This window comes from Notolepis coatsorum (assembly GCF_963971535.1).
Source record: "Notolepis coatsorum genome assembly, chromosome: 1".
Taxonomy (NCBI): domain Eukaryota; kingdom Metazoa; phylum Chordata; class Actinopteri; order Aulopiformes; family Paralepididae; genus Notolepis; species Notolepis coatsorum.
Genome location: NC_140165.1, coordinates 100726189 through 100746569, shown reverse-complemented (window position 1 = coordinate 100746569; position 20381 = coordinate 100726189). Strand labels below are relative to the sequence as shown.

The window sequence follows — 20381 nt, the reverse complement described above, 5'->3', positions numbered from 1 at the left end:
GGGGGGGTTTGGGAGGGAAGACTGATGCCCTGTTGCCCTTTTCACTCAACACACAGCAAATAATTAGTGGGTTCAGTCGATGCTGGTTGTATGTCTTCAGTCACAGGGAGGGCCCGCTTTCACCGTTCACTCCAACAAGGGTTACGGGTTATGGGTTAGGACTGTGATTCCCTTCGTCCGGGTTCACACACAGACAGCTGCACTGTCAACCCCATTCCCTTATCACTCCTGTTCACTCCTTTTCACTCCTTTCCCTCTCAATAGCTGCTTTCGTGTCCCGTCAGGATGTACAGGTTGCTCATGGCTGAGGGGTCTTCTGTCGGTGTGCTCTGGAGGACGATGTCCCTGTGAAAAGGGACAAAACACACAGGTTTTAGAATAAAGGTCCCTTGTGTCCCGCGATTGCAGCGTGGAACAGCCTTGCCCCCCCCAACGCTGGGTTTTGTTTATATAATAATAATAATAACTTTATTTATATAGCACCTTTCATACATGGATTGCAGCTCAAAGTGCTTCACAGCAAATAGCATAAAATTAACATAGGCATAACATTAGCATACAGCTGACAGAATAAAAGCAACGCATAAACTGATTAAACTGGAAGTCAATCTGGGATGGAGCGAGGTGGGTCTTAAGTTCTGGGCCCATAGCTTGGAAGCTCTCTTTCAGCTCTCTTTCTCCGCCTTTGAAGTTTGTCCCGTGATCAGACAACAATGTAGACGGTTTTCCTTTCCGTGATGTGAATCTTCGGAAGGCCATAAGGAATGAGTCTGTGCTCATGGTCGGAAGGAGCTCGATATGTATCGCTCTGGTGGTCATGCATTTGAATACAATACCCCACCGCTTCTCGGTTCCTCTTCCTCTCTTTATATACAACGGGCCAAAACAGTCCATGCCTGTGGAGTGGAATGGCTTGTCGCCGAGTCGGAGGCGACAGGGGGGTAAGTCAGCCATCCGTGGTATGCTGGGCTGCGCGCGCCACTTACGGCAGTCTAGACAGGTTCGCTGGAAGCGCCGCACTGCTTCTCTCCCTTGCAGTATCCAATAACGACGTCTGATCTCCGCGAAGACTCTCTCTGCTCCTGCGTGGTGTACATCCTCGTCGTATTTCTTTATGATCAGCTCTGTGACCTTGTGTCGGCTGTTCAAGACTATCGGGTACTTAATGTCATCCGGTAGATCGGGGGCTCTCCGCAGGCGACCACCCACTCTGATGAGATTATGGGCGTCACTCTCGGGTGCCAGGTGGAGCAGTCTGCTGTCTGATGGGACGGGCTTTCCTCCCTGTAGACAGTCTAGCTCGTCGGGGAACGAGTCTCTCTGGGCTCGTTGTAGTAGAAGAAGCTCTGCTTCTTCGTAGTCAGCTGCTGACATGTCAGTGGTGGACTGAATCTCTGGGTGGTGCCACAGGAATGTCCTCTGCTGCGCACTCTCTAGGGTAATGCAGTCATCTATGTTGGGGTCTGTGGAGGCGACTGTGCTCAGTCCACAGAACATAGGTTTCTTGTTCTCAGCCTCCTCGTTACTTGCTTCCCGTGGGGTGGGCGTAGGCCACTCTCCTTCCGGGAGCTTGAGGAATTCTGGTCCGTCGCTGTAGATGTTGTGACGGGTGAGGTCATCCAGAGACATTCCCCGGGTGATGACGTCAGCTGGGTTGTGTTTGGTGTCCACATACCGCCAGCTCGCTGCTTCTGTTAACTCTTGAATCTCGGTGACTCTGACTCCCACGAAGACTTTGTATCTGCATGAATCAGACTTGATCCATGTGAGTACTGTCGTGGAATCTGACCACAAGATTGTTCTGTGCACCGGAATGGTGAGTTCACGTTGGATTAACGTGGCTAGATGCGCTCCTGCTAGGGCTGCGCAGAGCTCTAGACGTGGGATAGATTGTTGCTTACGTGGGGCTATTCTTGAGCGGGCCAGGATGAAAGCAGTGTGTATCTTTCCTTCCTTCTCTTGGGCACGCAAGTAGGCCACCGATCCATAGGCTACTTCGGAGGCGTCGCTGAAGACGTGTAGATCAATCTTGCATGTCTCTGGCCTCACTGTGGATGGGAAGTAGCTGCGGCGTATGTTGACGCCTGAGAGTGAGCGGAGTTCCGTCTCCCACTCTCTCCATGTTGAGGCAAGGTGTGCGGGTATGGGGTCGTCCCAGCCCTGGTCCTTGTCCCATAGTGCTTGTACAATCATCTTTGCCCTGGTGGTGTAAGGTAGAATACATCCCAACGGGTCATATTGTCTGGCGAGTGTTCTGTACACACTCCGTCTGGTGGTCGGTGTCGCCGTCGACCCTCCCTGCTTGGTCAGGGGTTTGTGTCTATAGTGGAGCGAGTCTGTTTTGAAGCGCCAGACTAGTCCTAGTGTCATTTCTTGGGCTTCTCCTGGGATGGTCGCCATCCAGGTCTCGCTGCTGGCAGCCTTGTCCGCGGGGGAGAGGCTGCGCAATACGTGCGGGTCACTGCTGGCCCACTGCCTGAGATCAAAGCCGCCTTTGATCAGGGAGGCGCGTAGCTTGATTAGGAGAGCCTCGGCTTCTTCTTGAGTCGAAACGCTTTGTAAACAGTTGTCCACGTAGAAACTGTTCTTCACACTGTGTCGGACCTCTTCATCTGCTGCTGGGTCCTCTGCGACCTCTGGGTTGAGGTTGCGCAATACTGGGGGGTCGCTGCTGGCCCGCTGCCGGAGATCAAAGCCGTCTTTGATCAGGGAGGCGCGGAGCAGCGCACGACGTCGCCAGTCAATTTTCTTCTCGACATGCTGCAGGAGTGTGGTGTCTCCTTCTGTCGTTCTGGAGTGGAGGCAGCTAGTGGCTGCTGTTCGGTTGAGAGATTTAGCGAGGGGGCCTTGTAGGGTCCACCCTAGGCGGGTCTCGACTGCTGCAGGACAGCCTCGGGGTCCTGTATGGACCCGGTCAATCGGGACTATGAGTTCTGCATGGTCGGAGCCTATCAGCAGGGTCGGGGTAGCGCCGTCTATGAGCGGGATAGGTAGTTGTCGCAGGTGCACATATTTATCCATCAACTTGGCGATAGGGTAGGTGTACTGCGATAGTCCTATTTCTTGGCTGGTGAAAGCGTTTGTAATCCTATACCGTCGCTCTGGCTGCCCGTTTGCTGCGATAGTGAAGGAGACATTCTCGCCCTTTATCGTCTTTAAATCTCTTCTTATTGTCCGAATCGTCATTTCGTTCTCGCTCCCCCGCAGTCCCAGCTGGGCCGCAGCGGACGCGAGCAGCAGGGTCTTCTCTGACCCGTCATCAAGGACGGCGTAAGTGTCCATGACTTTATCTTGGTAGCTCAATGTCACACGGACTACCTTTAAGAGCACTCGGGCGCCGCTACTGCTGGCGGGGTCAATGTACATGACACTTGCCTTGGTGCCGCTTGATGGTGCAGGTGAAGGCCGTCTTCTGTTACTTTCGTGTAGTATATCTAGATGGGCTCCGTCGCACCGACTGCACCTTTTCTTTAGGCGGCATTCGGCTGCCATGTGTGGTCGCGCACATCGGTAACAGCGCCTGTTGGACTTTATCCATTGACTCACTTCTTCTGCATTCATCTTTGTGAACAGGTCACATTGTGACAGCCAGTGTTCTTTCTCACAGTAGGGGCACGCCATCTTCCACTTCTCCTTTCTCGAGGGGGTACTGTGGCTCTTACTGCTCGGTACTGACTCTGATTGGTGCATGACAGTCACCGATCTTCTTCCATCATTTATTCTCCTGGGTCCCTCTCTGGAGCTTGGCGTGCTCCGCCAGAACGTATCCAGTCGTAAGCTGCTGACTTCTCTCGCCAGGAAGTCGGCTAGATCAAGGAGGGATGGTTCGGGGCCGTTGGGATCCCGGTAGTCTCTCTGCCGCCTAAAACGCTCTTGTCTTGCGGGTGGCAGCTTCTCCAAAATCCTCTCGACGTTAGAGTTGGCGTATAGCTCATGCATGCCCTTTTCCCGTTGCGCTCCCAGCATCCCTACCAGGGACTGCACTTTGATTGACAGGTCGTCTAATGAGCGATTGTCTGTTGCTGCGGGTAGGCGATCAATATGCCTTATCTCTTGGATTACGTAATCCCATATACGTCCATATCTCTGGTCCAGCGCCGCCAGGGCCGCTGTGTATGGTGTCGTAGAGGTGGCATAGGCCAGCGCTATATTGTGCGCTCGCGGTACTTTCAGGTGCTTCAGTAATATTGCATACTTGTGGCGTTCATCAGCGACATCCACCATCATTGTCTCTAAGCACATCCGGAGCTCCGTGTACTGTGCTCGACTCTCATAGGCGAAGTCTGGAAACGACGGCGTGGCAATGTATGACGCCGTGGATGGCTGATACATCGGCGAGCGTTGGGGGAGAGACCTCCTAGGCGAGTCCCCTCTTGCGCCTCTCTGTGGGCTGGTACCGACAGGGTACCATGGCCCGCTGGTCCAGGTGCTATTCTTCGGGGCTGGTCGTGCGTCGTGCTCACCCGTGAATAGAGTCGGGGGTCTGTAGCGCAGCGCCGCGGGGGTATAGCCTGGGCTGTACTGGACCTCCTGGTCCGGTGGAGTACTGTGCTGTCGTCGGGCTTGGTTCTCCTCCTCTCCCTCTTCTTCCTCTATCAGGTCTTCCAGATCCTGTAATCGTTTATTTAGCTTCTCCGCAGTGTATGCCGCTCCTTCCTTGTAGCTGGGTCTCGCTTGGACCGGTCTGGGAAGGGGGTCTGCGGGGGGTATAGGCTCGGTCTGTTGGTCAAGTTCAGGGTCGCTTGCTCGGTTAGGAGACGCTGCCCTTGACTGTTGTCTCGACGAGTTCCTTGAACCCCTGGCGGAGGGAGAGGGTGTTGCCTTGCGGATCAGCTGCTCCATTAGCTGCGCTTGTAGCTTGTCGCGCTCGACTTCGCGCTTGGTGAGATCTGCTTCTCTTTGGGCAGCGGCGCGCTGGGCGTCGGCCCAGTCTCTTGCCATATTCTCTTCCGTCTGAAGGCGTCTCATCTCCAGGCGTGTGCGCTCTTCTTCGCTCCGTTGCTGCGCTTGGAGGCGTTCTCTTTCAATAGTAAAATGTTCGCGCTCGCTAAGCGTCTGTGCTTGGAGTCGATCGCGTTCGGTAGAGGCTGTCAGGCTGACGAGGAACGCCTGTTGTAGCATCCTCTCCGCTTCGCTGGGGGAAGGCGGTTGTGGAGGTGAGCCGCTCCTGGGTGAGCCGCTCCTGGGTGTACTCGTTGGGGAGTCCTGGAGCTCTATTTCCTCTGCGCTCTCCTCCTCTTCTTCCGTGCAGAGTTCTCTCTCTGTAGGGTTGTCTTCCTCCCGGGGCTGGTCGGGGACTACTTCTTCGGTAGTGGCGGGGGGTAAAGGCATGTCAGCTCCCTCCTGGTCCCCACCGTGAGCTTGGTCAGTTACATTAGGACCTACTAGGGCCTCTGTGGTCGGGGAAACCTGGTCGTTAAGGTCAGACATAATTTTACTTTCTACTTTTACCGCGTTTACCGTTTGTCGAAGGCTAGGTAGTTGACTGACAGCGTAATCCTCTAAGTACTGAGGTGTCTGTCGTCTGCGCCGCGGGCGTTCTAGGTTAGGAGGACCGTTTCGTGGAGTGTTCATCATAGGCCATTTCAATATTAATAACACTATATTAATATTACACTAGTTACCCTCCGGCTCGAAGGACCAATTGTAACTGAGGGGTACAATTCCCTGACTGTATTGTTAAGTATGGTATTATTAAACCACTACCTCTTGTACTTTAACTTCTGGCCATCCAGTACATGATATAAATATGATGAACACTTTCCCACCTGATGAAACGAAGTCCACACAAATGTACAAATCGAATATTTAATATAGCAAAAGGTATATACAACGTTCACTTGTTTACACTTATGATTTGAAATGCACTTGTATGGCAAATGAGTATTCGTGGGTAAATCAACATTGAATGTCCAATCTCTGGTTACGCAGGGAGTAAGTATACAACCCGGTTCTTTAGGAAACTATAGCGATGGTACTTAAATGATTATAGCTGGATACACTAAGGGGGGGGGGGGGGGTCCCGCTGGTTGTAAGACAGTAGGAGGGGGGGGGGTTAGAGAAGCCGCTGGCGGTATCCCATCTGGCCGACGATTTCTTGGGAGAATTCAAAGTCTTGAACACGGTGCCCACAGAACCTCGGTCCGCAGACTAATACAGCTGGACCCTCTGGTGGACGGTAGCTGCCGGTCCACAACGGAGAGACGTGAGGCGACCTCACTGGTGTAGAGCGCCGTCTCACCTGGAGTCCTCTCCGGGGAGTAGTTCCAACACTCCGCAGTGTTGGCCGTTATCCATGGAATAATCAAAGCACCCAAAGCATAATCCAAGCCGTGGAAGGCTCGCCGTCGTCCGGGTAGAGTAATCCAATATACAGGTCCAGTCGCCCTGGCCCGGAGCTCCTCGGATGCAAGCACCACTAGTGGTCTGCCCAGCCTGGTTAAGACTCCAGATAACGTCAGGAACGATGGGGGTACTGATAACTTTATAACTCTAACCGAACGATGCACCATACATAATAGACTATTATTAGCTTAATAGAATACGTCCAACTCGACGGTATAGTGCCAAACTATGACTATTCAACCATTAATCCACACGATATCTCAATGCCTATTCTGAGGCCAAGTAGGCCTTACTGCACCACACGTGCGTCGTGGGTGAGGCTTCGCGTCTGTTACTCTGTTGGAGGGTAAAGAACTGGACTAAAAAGAAGTTCTACTTTACTTGCGCCATATATATATGCGCTATGAACAAATAGTACCACTCGTATTTCGCCAGACGTATTCCTACGCGGAACCGGGCTTGCCACGACATGTTGGGCGGCACGATTGAACTTGAACCTAGGGGTATGGCTGCTGGCGCCAGGTTCTCGTCCAATGGTAGAATGAAACTATTATGGGCTGTTTAGTAGACTAAAGGGATATTCAGTGCATATTGTACAAGGAATATACAGGGGATATCAAACGATATACAAATACTATTTAAATATATATATATAAATAAATATATATATTCGGTTTAATCTGATCCTTCACAACAAATGTAATAAAAAAAAGTCAACCAACGAACTTGATTCTTGTACCGGATCTCCTCTCTGGTAAACAAGAATACCCTGAAGACTCTAGCAGGAGCACTCATTCAAGGGTACTACAACTATGCTTGCACCTCATGGTACCAAAGCACCTCAAAAAGGCACTAAAAAACTAATTACAAACATCTCAAAACAAACTAGTCAGACTACTGCTTGACCTGACTCCTAGAACCCACCTCACCCCTGCCCACTTTGACAACCTAGGATGGCTTAGAGTAGACGACAGAGTACAGCAACTTGCAATGGGCCTGGTCTACAAGATACACTACACGACCAAGGTACCCATGTACATGTCAAAATACTTCCCAAAGGTCAGTGAATACCACAATCACAACACCAGAGAGAGCTCCACAAATCATGTTAAACCCGTTACTACCCACTTTTAAAAACACTCTCAAAGAACACCTAGGGGAGACTGCAATTCGAAACTGGCCCCTACAAATGTCCTAACCCAGTTGTACAGTAAATTACCTATGGCTTTGTCAGTATTCCAATGTACAGTGTCCCCCCCCCCTCCAATGTACAGTGTCCCCCCCCCCACCTACCCAACCTCCTCCAATGTACAGTTTCTACGTCAAATGTATATACACTCTTTTCTGGACACTTTTTGTATCACAAACAGTACTGTATTTGCAAATCTGGTATGTCATAAATGTATAGATGTAGCAGTACTGTCTATCTGTATGTCGTGTGTGTCATATATGTTATGATTAATTGAAAATGGGGGACCCTGATGTAAACAAGATGAAAGTCTTTCTCTGGTCTGCATCCCCTTAACAATTGTATGTATTGAGCTGTACTGTACTGTACCCATTCTGCAATCTGTTAATAAACTTTTCAATCAATCAATCAATCAATCAATCAGGAGTAGGATGAAGTGTAAACGTATGTATTCCTACCGGCCCCTTCACACTATTATCTTATGCAACTCATATTCACTCCACAAACTGAAATATACATACATTGTTGAATGAACAGCCTTTTTCTTGAAGTTAGACTCTCCTCTAAATTGTAACCCCCCCCCCCCCCTCTCTATCACAGAATTTTTGGATGTCACCCGGGAGTGAATTGTTTCGTGCTTTAAACATGATTTGTGCAGTCTTAAATTCAGCCAGGTCCCGAGTTTCATGGCATGTGATTTAAAAAATAGTGTGTTTGTGTTTGTGTGTTCCAGATATCCTACCTTATTGATTGATAATCAAATCAAAATCAAATTTTAGAGCCGGTCCTGAGGACCTGAGAGTGACGCTCTGCGGCTCTGCAGCTGGATACTATTGGCTTTTTCCCTTTTCTTTTTTTTACCGTGTGGCGCAATGTTGTTGGTGTATCTGAAAATCGGACAACAGCGCCCCTCTCTGGATGTGCCCAAGAAGAAACATCATGTTGTTAACTATTCAGGATTACAAAATAATAGAAATGATAACAAAAGTCACGAATCATTATCATAATACGGCAAAGTAAACCAGACAGAGTCATAAATTGGTGGCCACTTTATTTTGCCAACTTGCCAACTGATTCTTCTGGCTGTTTTTGAACTTGCATTTCCCAACTATGGCAAAAGATATCGATCTGGTTCGGTGGGTACAAAAAGCGCCGTTTGAGTCAAACACCTTCCCTCTATAGCTGATTCAATCTTCAACCATATATATATAAGATTCTCAAAGTCATTTGACCAAATCATTAATTTAGCTAAAATAGAATAAAAATCAAATAGCATAATATTGTATTTTTTTTTCAAGTATATCTCTGACAAGAGTGAGTGTTACATTATCATAGTCCCCTCTGTGACATAAATATCATATTAAGACATAAAACTATAGACCCATGCAGTGGAATTCCATCTTTCAGTTACAGGCAAATAAGTACTATTAGAATTTATTAGCAGTATATATATATGGCACGGCTCCCTTTGCTGTACATGTGTATATGAACGGAAATATCAGATGCAGTGCAAGAAAAGGAAAGAGCTTTTTCCCTCGACGTCGACAACAGGTTCAGTAGTGGTCAGAAGCCCCCGGCTGTCCGTTAATGTATTCCACTTGCGTATGAGTAAAGGAAACAATAGGATAGAGACACAGCGGAGGATTAAAGTAGTATCTGCGCATCGGAAGAGTCTGAATCTCGACAATTAAAAAGAGTTTTGGCTTCTTCTTTTGTTAACCGGTCCCTTCAGAAACACACGGTAGCTTCGGGTCAACAAGGGGGGGTTTGGGAGGGAAGACTGATGCCCTGTTGCCCTTTTCACTCAACACACAGCAAATAATTAGTGGGTTCAGTCGATGCTGGTTGTATGTCTTCAGTCACAGGGAGGGCCCGCTTTCACCGTTCACTCCAACAAGGGTTACGGGTTATGGGTTAGGACTGTGATTCCCTTCGTCCGGGTTCACACACAGACAGCTGCACTGTCAACCCCATTCCCTTATCACTCCTGTTCACTCCTTTTCACTCCTTTCCCTCTCAATAGCTGCTTTCGTGTCCCGTCAGGATGTACAGGTTGCTCATGGCTGAGGGGTCTTCTGTCGGTGTGCTCTGGAGGACGATGTCCCTGTGAAAAGGGACAAAACACACAGGTTTTAGAATAAAGGTCCCTTGTGTCCCGCGATTGCAGCGTGGAACAGCCTTGCCCCCCCCAACGCTGGGTTTTGTTTATATAATAATAATAACTAGACAATTCCGCGCGGGGGAAATTGTGAAAGTGTGGGTGACGCCTGTGCACCGCCGGCCAACGGGGGAGAGGGTCTCTCGCGAGTCTCTATGACAAACGGTTCAAAGGATACAAAAAGGGGGCGCGGCCTAAGGATCGGGGGAGTGGTCAACATAGACCAATCAAAGAGGATATCCCTACTGAGTGCAATGACACTATTACACTATTACACAATATTACACTATTACACACTATTACACTATTACACACTATTACACACTATTACACTATTACACACTATTACACTATTACACTATTACACACTATAACACTATTACACTATTACACACTATTGCACTATTACAATATTACACACTATTACACTATTACACACTATTACACTATTACACTATTACACACTATTACACTATTACACTATTACACACTATTATACTATTACACTATTACACACTATTACACTATTACACACTATTACACTATTACACTATTACACACTATTACACTATTACACTATTACACACTATTACACTATTACACTATTACACTATTACACACTATTACACTATTACACACTATTACACTATTACACTATTACACACTATTACACTATTACACTATTACACACTATTACACTATTACACACTATTACACTATTACACGCTATTACACTATTACACTATTACACTATTACACACTATTACACTATTACACACTATTACACTATTACACACTATTACACTATTACACTATTACACACTATTACACTATTACACACTATTACACTATTACACACTATTACACTATTACACTATTACACACTATTACACACTATTACACTATTACACACTATTACACTATTACACACTATTACACACTATTACACTATTACACTATTACACTATTACACAATATTACACAATTACACACTATTACACACTATTACACTATTACACTATTACACACTATTACACTATTACACTATTACACACTATTACACTATTACACTATTACACACTATTACACTATTACACGCTATTACACTATTACACACTATTACACTATTACACACTATTACACACTATTACACTATTACACTATTACACACTATTACACTATTACACTATTACACACTATTACACTATTACACTATTACACGCTATTACACTATTACACTATTACACTATTACACACTATTACACTATTACACACTATTACACTATTACACACTATTACACTATTACACACTATTACACTATTACACTATTACACTATTACACTATTACACGCTATTACACTATTACACTATTACACTATTACACACTATTACACACTATTACACTATTACACACTATTACACTATTACACACTATTACACTATTACACTATTACACACTATTACACTATTACACTATTACGCTATTACACTATTACACACTATTACACTATTACACACTATTACACTATTACACACTATTACACTATTACACTATTACACACTATTACACACTATTACACTATTACACACTATTACACTATTACACACTATTACACACTATTACACTATTACACATTATTACACTATTACACTATTACACAATATTACACTATTACACACTATTACACTATTACACACTATTACACACTATTACACTATTACACTATTACACACTATTACACTATTACACTATTACACGCTATTACACTATTACACTATTACACTATTACACACTATTACACTATTACACACTATTACACTATTACACTATTACACACTATTACACTATTACACACTATTACACTATTACACACTATTACACTATTACACTATTACACTATTACACGCTATTACACTATTACACTATTACACTATTACACACTATTACACTATTACACTATTACACACTATTACACTATTACACACTATTACACTATTACACTATTACACACTATTACACTATTACACTATTACGCTATTACACTATTACACACTATTACACTATTACACACTATTACACTATTACACACTATTACACTATTACACACTATTACACACTATTACACACTATTACACTATTACACACTATTACACACTATTACACTATTACACACTATTACACTATTACACTATTACACAATATTACACTATTACACACTATTACACTATTACACACTATTACACTATTACACACTATTACACTATTACACTATTACACACTATTACACTATTACACACTATTACACTATTACACACTATTACACACTATTACACTATTACACACTATTACACACTATTACACTATTACACACTATTACACTATTACACACTATTACACTATTACACACTATTACACTATTACACACTATTACACTATTACACACTATTACACTATTACACTATTACACTATTACACGCTATTACACTATTACACTATTACACTATTACACACTATTACACACTATTACACTATTACACTATTACACACTATTACACACTATTACACTATTACACACTATTACACTATTACACTATTACGCTATTACACTATTACACACTATTACACTATTACACACTATTACACTATTACACACTATTACACTATTACACACTATTACACACTATTACACACTATTACACTATTACACACTATTACACACTATTACACTATTACACTATTACACAATATTACACTATTACACACTATTACACTATTACACACTATTACACTATTACACACTATTACACTATTACACACTATTACACTATTACACACTATTACACTATTACACACTATTACACACTATTACACTATTACACACTATTACACACTATTACACTATTACACACTATTACACTATTACACACTATTACACTATTACACTATTACACAATATTACACTATTACACACTATTACACTATTACACTATTACACTATTACACACTATTACACACTATTACACTATTACACACTATTACACTATTACACACTATTACACACTATTACACTATTACACACTATTACACTATTACACACTATTACACTATTACACACTATTATACACTATTACACTATTACACACTATTACACTATTACACTATTACACACTATTACACTATTACACTATTACACAATATTACACACTATTACACTATTACACACTATTACACTATTACACACTATTACACTATTACACTATTACACACTATTACACTATTACACACTATTACACTATTACACTATTACACACTATTACACACTATTACACTATTACACTATTACACACTATTACACTATTAAACCGAGTACAATGGCACAATCCGCAAGTCTCTACGACAAATGGTTCAAGAGATACACTGAGGGGGTGTGGCCTAAGGGGGCGTGGTCTAAGGATCGGGGGAGTGGTCAACATCGACCAATGAAAGGTGGTCAAGATCGACCAATGGCACAATCCGCAAGTCTCTACGACAAACGGTTCAAGAGATACACTGAGGGGGTGTGGCCTAAGGGGGCGTGGTCTAAGGATCGGGGGAGTGGTCAACATCGACCAATGAAAGGTGGTCAACATGGACCAATGAAAAATGAAAGAGGATATCCCTACTGAGTACAATGACACAACCCACAAGACAGAGGGCGCTGTCAGCAATTCAGTAGTGCAACACAGTGATGGCCAATGATGGGTTAAGTGGATGATGTCATTGGCAGCTCAGCCACGAGCCACACAGCTGAACCAATCATGAGTGAGCCATGAGCCACACAGGTGAAGCAATCACTATGACTTGCATATTTTCTATCCAATGGATTTCTATGGAGGCAGATGCATGACTGCATTGTCACATTGATTAAAAGAAAACTATAAGAGATGAAGCGTTGTGACGCGCACATGAGCACTACAACGAGTAGGCGAAGGGTTGTGCGCGATATTGTGACATTCGTGCGATATTGTGGCACTCCTTCGGCGATCGGAACAGAAGGCTAAAAAATAGTGTGAAAAATGTGATTTCTAGAGGGCGATTGCATGGCGGTCAATGGGGAGGAGAACCTTCAAACAAATGGTCGTCAGTTGAGATAGAAATGTCCAATTCCATTTATTTTTCTTTTGTGAGCGGGTTGACAGCCGTGTCATCGTTTTGATGTGTTTGTTTTATTTCTACGTCCAAAATTGAGATCACACTCGCAATTCACCCAAGGTAGGGGGAAAAAGATTATTTCAGCTGCTACACTCTAAAATGCAATGCATTCCCAATGGGACCGATATTTTACCGTTTAAAGTCGATTCGTAGCCAGACGGTGCGGTGAAACTTTACGAGTTCGGAGACCGGTGTTGCCATAGGCAAGCCGCTCGTTTTGATACCTTTCACGTGTATGGGGCGCGAACGCTTACGTGTTGCAAAGTGTTTGCAAAATCGGTGGAATAAAGAATAATAAATAAAAAGAGTATGGATATGTATAGTGTGGGTGGCAACCTGGCTTCGCCAGGTCACCCACACTAATAACTTTATTTATATAGCACCTTTCATACATGGATTGCAGCTCAAAGTGCTTCACAGCAAATAGCATAAAATTAACATAGGCATAACATTAGCATACAGCTGACAGAATAAAAGCAACGCATAAAGTGCAGACATAAGAATAGGTATAAAATACAATAAAAGTAGTGCAATGTAGAAAGTGCAGACATAAGAATAGGCATCAAATAAGTACAGTGTTGCTCGAAAGCATGTGAATTATGCTATTTAGCCACTAGCCACCTTGTAATTTTATTTGGTTGTTTGTTTGATGTGTGTTTTAATTATTTCCCTTACCTCTGTGATGTATGTATCATCTGTCTTTTTTCTATTTAATTTAATTAAATTCTTTGTCCCCTTTCCCTGTTACCCTTTGAGAGGCCCTGTTGTCCTCTCGCCAGGCCGTCATTGTGAATACGGATTTGTTCTTAATTTACCTGCCTGGTTAAATAAAAATTCAAAATCACTAGAGCACCAGCATGTCATTTATCCAATCAGGTGCATTCCATGTAGGGAAATAGGAAGTAGGGAGGGGATACATGCTCGCAACATGTAAACAACAACACTAATTTCGGACCCGTAAATTATAATAAATAATCATTTAGGACCTGCTCCGAGGTCATCAATTGGCACACATGCGATGCATGCATGCAATTCGTATCTGCGATTAACCCATCCCGTCGCCCTTCCCCCCCAAGGGCAGCCGGGAGCAGACAGGCGTCAACGTGAGCCGCGCCAGGGGACCAATCCAAGTGCTCCTGTCCGTCTTCGTCAAGGACGCCACAGCGTTAGCGATCTTGTTGTTGTGCATGTTTTTCCATTGGGTTTATCTTATCGGGGGGGAAACCCTTGCGAGCACGGGGAGAACATGCAAACTCCACACAGAAAGGCCTGGGAGATACCCCACCTGGGTAACTGGCATCATGGAAACCTGGTCCCCAAGCGGGAATCGAACCCTGGACCTTCTTGCTGTGAGGCGACAGTGTTAACCACTACACCACCGTGCCGCCTATTATTTATGAATTCATTAATCAATACTTTTTGGGGGGAATAGCAATACTTTTATTCTGCACCTTTCTAAAAGCTCTGTGGATGTATTGTAAAAACTCTCACTCTACAATCAAATGTTATCTATAGCACCTTTAAAGATACATTTCTTTACTGACTTGAGCCTTTTAATGCGAGAGCTAGCAGTATGTGACACAGCTGAACAGTCTTTTACATGGCGTTTGAGGCTGTAAAACGTTTTTGTTTGCATAATCTTAACATTTGTAATGTCTGTAACTGTAAACAGACCTGTATTTCTGAGCCCATTTTTTGTCATAATCTGCCCTTTGGACTCAGGAATTCTCTGAACAATAAACATTACCCTCTGGCAGCACCTTTCGAACATTACCCTCTGGCACCACCTTGTGGTTTATCGGGGAGTGAACTCCTCCTGTCTACTGTGGCCTCAGTCCTTGTGTTGTTTTGTTTACAATGTTTAATCCCTGCCTGGCTCAAGACCTGGCTGCCTATTATTATGTGTCCCTATTATCCCTGTTAGTCTAGTGTCCTTGTATTAGTGTCTAGTCCCCCCTTGTTGTTTTGTTACTTCATGTTCCTGTCTAGTCCTATCTTCCCTGTGTTGTTATGTTACATTGTTATTGGAACCTGGTATTAGTGTCTAGTCTTGTTCCCTCTGTGTATTCATGCTCCTGTGTGTGTTGTCCACTCTATTCCCCGGTCTGGTTTAATGTTGTATTTATATGCATCATTGTTAATCAGTCCTGTCTTGTTTTATATTGGTGTCACTGTTAATGTCAGCAGGTGTGTCGTGTTAGTAATCAGTGTGATTAGTCCTCCTATATATTCTGTGCTGTCCTGTTACTCCCCTGTCGGTTTGTAAACGTATCTTGTGTCATCCGTTGTTGTCAGAACATTATTATCATTATACCATTGTGGTTGTGATAGCACCCTTCCGTGTTATTCACGCTTGTACCCTTTGTTGTATATTCATTATCTGCCGGCTTAGGCTGTGGTACGTTCATTGTTTTGTTGTTGTAGTTGTACTCCAATGAGTGAAGTAAAGCCTCTTCTCAACTACACCCCGCTTGTGTCCTGCCTCTCTCTCATTCCTGTATTGCGCCTGGGTCCACACCACCAACAACGAGATTCTTACAGAACAAACCGACCTTAAATTGGACCCAGCAAGCAGGACGAGGGAGAACTGGCACAGCCTCCTCCACCGGCCTCACTTCCAGCGCGACCGCCGCGGCCAGCGCCGTCTCCACCTCAGAATGACGCAACCAGACCTGGATTCAGCGGACTACGGGAGAGACCAAGCGAACGACGTATTGCTCACCATGGAACGCTTCTTCCAGGGAGATTTCTGCTCTTCATCCACGTGGGAGAGGATGCAGCTACACGCACTGCTCTCCGGTGCATGCGCGACGTGCGGCGCAGAGCAGGCTCCACTGCTCGCGGAATACGACCGCCTGCTGGGACTGGTTATTCGTGCGCTCTGGTCCCCTGCCCCCAACAAAGCCACGGCTACCAGCACGCTCTCCTCCACAAGTAAGGCCTCTACTGCCACCGCAGCAGTTAGCGTTGGTCCCGCAGCCTTCACTGCCCAGGCCGTTAGCCCAGCCGTTAGCATAGCCGTTAGCCTAGCTTCCACAGCTAGTGCTGCTAGCGTAGCTCGCGCTGCGCGTAGGTCTCGGAGAGCTGGTAGTGCTAGAAAGGCTAGCTTAGCCCCACCTGCCAGACCACCGGTGGTTAGCACCTCAGCTAGTCCTGTTAGCATAGGCCCCGTGGCCCTCACTGCCCCGGCAGCTAGCACAAGCCCAGTAGCTAGTACAGCCCCTGTAGCAGTTAGCACCTCAGCTAGTGCTACTAGCATAGGCCCTGCAGTCCTCACTGCCCCGGCAGCTAGCACAAGCCCAGTAGCTAGTTCTGCTCCTGTAGCAGTTAGCACCTCAGCTAGCACAAGCCCAGTAGCTAGTACTTAGCCTAGCAGTTAGCCTAGGCTCCGCAGCCTTCACTGCCCAGGCTGTTAACACTGCCCAGACAGCCAGCTCAGGTCCTATAGCTAACAAGGCCTCTGATGCTGGGACCGCCCCGTCGGCCGGCAAGGCCCCTGTGGTTAGCTTAGCCCCTGTAGCCAATGTAGCTTTGGCAGCTACCCCCTTAGCTCTCTCAACAGACACGGGCCCCATAGCTAACAAAGCCTCCGATGCTGGGACCGCCTCGTCGGCCGGCAAGGCCCCTGTGGTTAGCCTAGCTCCCGTAGCTTGCACAGCTAGCAGAACCTCTGCCCCCACAGCTGAGTCAAGGTTTTATTCTGTTAGGAGGCTCAGGGTAGGCTTGTTCTCTACCACTAGCTTACTCCCTCCTGCTACTGCTAGCGAGGCTTATGCAACTGGCAGAACATTTGGTGATAGAGCAGCCTCTGCAGTAGCTACCTACCTAGCTGCCCTCGCGTGCACAGGCCCTATAGCTAACGTAGCCTCAGATGCTGGGACCGCCCCTTCGGCCGGCATGGCCTCTGTGGTTAGCACAGCCCCTGCCGCTAGTGTAGCCTTGGTAGCTACCACCTCAGTCCAGTCCGCTAGAGCCCCGCCTGCTAGCGTAGCACGCACTTCTAGCAGGTCTCAGAAGGCTAGCAAAGCTAAGAAGACTAGCATAGTCCCTCCTGCTAGTGTGGTATCTACAGCTAGCACCTTAGCCCTTCCTGCTAGTGTAGCATCTACAGCTAGCACATCCCCCACTGCTAGCAGACTCTCTGCAGCTAGTACTGCTCCTGCACTTAGCTCAGCCCCTGCTAGCATACTCCAGGTTGCCTATACCTCTACCACCAGCATGTCTCCCACTGCTAGGACTGCCCCTTCAGCTAGCAAGGTCAGTTTCCCCACTGCTAGGACTGCCCCTTCAGCTAGCAAGGTCAGTCTCCCCGCTGCTAGGACTGCCTCTTCAGCTAGCAAGGTCAGTTTCCCCACTGCTAGGACTGCCCTTTCAGCTAGCAAGGTCAGTTTCTCCACTGCTAGGACTGCCCCTTCAGCTAGCAAGGTCAGTCTCCCCGCTGCTAGGACTGCCCCTTCAGCTAGCAAGGTCAGTTTCCCGAGAGCCGCCCCGTCGGCTAACCCCTCTGTCTCGTTTGCTAGAGCCCCTGCTGCTAGCCACCTAGTCCTGTCCGCTAGAGTCCCTACTGCTAGTGCCGTAGCCCCGCCGGCTGGTGTAACCCTAGCAGCTAGCACAGGCCCGGCAGCTAGCATATCCCAGGTAGCTAACCCAGTTTCTACTGCCAGTTTAGCCCTTGTTAGGGCAACTCTAGCTGTCCCTGTTCCTCCTCCGGCTCCCGGGGAGACCCCAACGTCTGGTCCGGGTCGTGCTCCTGTCCCCGGGGAGTCTCCTGCCTCCGGCTCCTCGTCTGGTCCAGCCCGGCGCCGTGGTCTACGCCGTGGTCTGCACCGAGGTCGATCTGCACCTGGAGAGTCGTCTGGTCCAGCCCTGCGCCGTGGTCTACGCCGTGGTCAACGCCGAGGTCTGCACCGAGGTCGATCTGCACCTGGAGAGTCGTCTGGTCCAGTCCTGCGCCGTGGTCTACGCCGTGGTCGACGCCGTGGTCAACGGTGAAGTCTGCACCGAGGTCGATCTGCACCTGGAGAGTCGTCTGGTCCAGCCCTGCGCCGTGGTCAACGCCGTGGTCTGCACTGAGGTCGATCTGCACCTGGAGAGTCGTCTGGTCCAGCCCTGCGCCGTGGTCTACGCCGTGGTCAACGCCGAGGTCTGCACCGAGGTCGATCTGCACCTGGAGAGTCGTCTGGTCCAGTCCTGCACCAAGGTCAACGCCGGGAGGGGCTCCCATCCGGGGTCCCGCCCCCGGTCCCAAGATCTCCACCTGGAGTGGTCCCCGTCCGGGGTCCTGCTCCGGGGTCGTCACCTCCGCCCTTCATCTCCGGGCCCCCTCGTTCGGTCCCGGGGTCTGCACCTGGAGTGTTCCCCGTCCGGGGTCCTGCTCTGGAGTTGTTGCCCTCGCCCTCGCCCCTTTGTTCCGGGCCTCCTCACCGGGCCCCTGTCCCAGTGCCCCGGCCTCCGCCGTTGGGCTCCTGTCCCTGTCTCCAGCCCCCCTCGCCGGGTCCCTGTCCCCGTCTCCGGTCCCCCTCACCGGGTCCCTGTCCCCGTCTCCAGCCTCCCTCACCGGTCCTCTGTCCCCGTCTCCAGCCCCCCTCTCTGGGCCTCTGTCCATGTCTCCAGCCCCCCTCACCGGTCCTCTGTCCCCGTCTCCAGCCCCCCTCTCCGGTCCTCTGTCCCTGTCTCCAGCCTCCCTCACCGGTCCACTGTCCCCGTCTCCAGCCCCCCTTTCCGGGCCTCTGTCCCTGTCTCTAGCCCGCCTCTCCAGGCCTCTGTCTCTGTCCCCCTCTCCAGTGCCCCTGGTCCCGTGTCCTGTGCGCCCTTCTCCGGGCTCCCCTCTGGTCCTGTTCCCGGCCCCAGTTTTCCGTGTCCTCGTCCCCAGTTTTTTCCAGGGTCTCTGCCCTTCGCCCTGCCTGTCCCTGGTCGGTCTTGTGGGTCGTCTGGGAGCCTCCCCTTCGGAGGGGGGTACTGTCATAATCTGCCCTTTGGACTCAGGAATTCTCTGAACAATAAACATTACCCTCTGGCACCACCTTTCGAACATTACCCTCTGGCACCACCTTGTGGTTTATCAGGGAGTGAACTCCTCCTGTCTACTGTGGCCTCCCTGTCTACTGTGGCCTCAGTCCTTGTGTTGTTTTGTTTACAATGTTTAATCCCTGCCTGGCTCAAGACCTGGCTGCCTATTATTATGTGTCCCTATTATCCCTGTTAGTCTAGTGTCCTTGTATTAGTGTCTAGTCCCCCCTTGTTGTTTTGTTACTTCATGTTCCTGTCTAGTCCTATCTTCCCCGTGTTGTTATGTTACATTGTTATTGGAACCTAGTATTAGTGTCTAGTCTTGTTCCCTCTGTGTATTCATGCTCCTGTGTGTGTTGTCCACTCTATTCCCCGGTCTGGTTTAATGTTGTATTTATATGTATCATTGTTATTCAGTCCTGTCTTGTTTTATATTGGTGTCACTGTTAATGTCAGCAGGTGTGTCGTGTTAGTAATCAGTGTGATT

General features: G+C 47.3%; 1 protein-coding gene across 10 annotated transcripts in view; it reads right to left on the bottom strand.

Moving 5' to 3' along the window:
* Window positions 1–8568: 8568 nt before the first annotated feature.
* The window catches only part of map4k2 (mitogen-activated protein kinase kinase kinase kinase 2), a 110210-nt gene continuing 98397 nt past the window's right edge, over window positions 8569–20381 (bottom strand). For all 10 annotated transcript variants that reach the window (XM_084332077.1, XM_084332079.1, XM_084332081.1 and 7 more), the window contains one exon: window positions 8569–9638. In XM_084332077.1, the coding sequence (XP_084188203.1) occupies window positions 9551–9638 (88 nt within the window). In that variant the 3' untranslated portion in view covers window positions 8569–9550. The remainder of the gene's footprint in view (window positions 9639–20381) is intronic.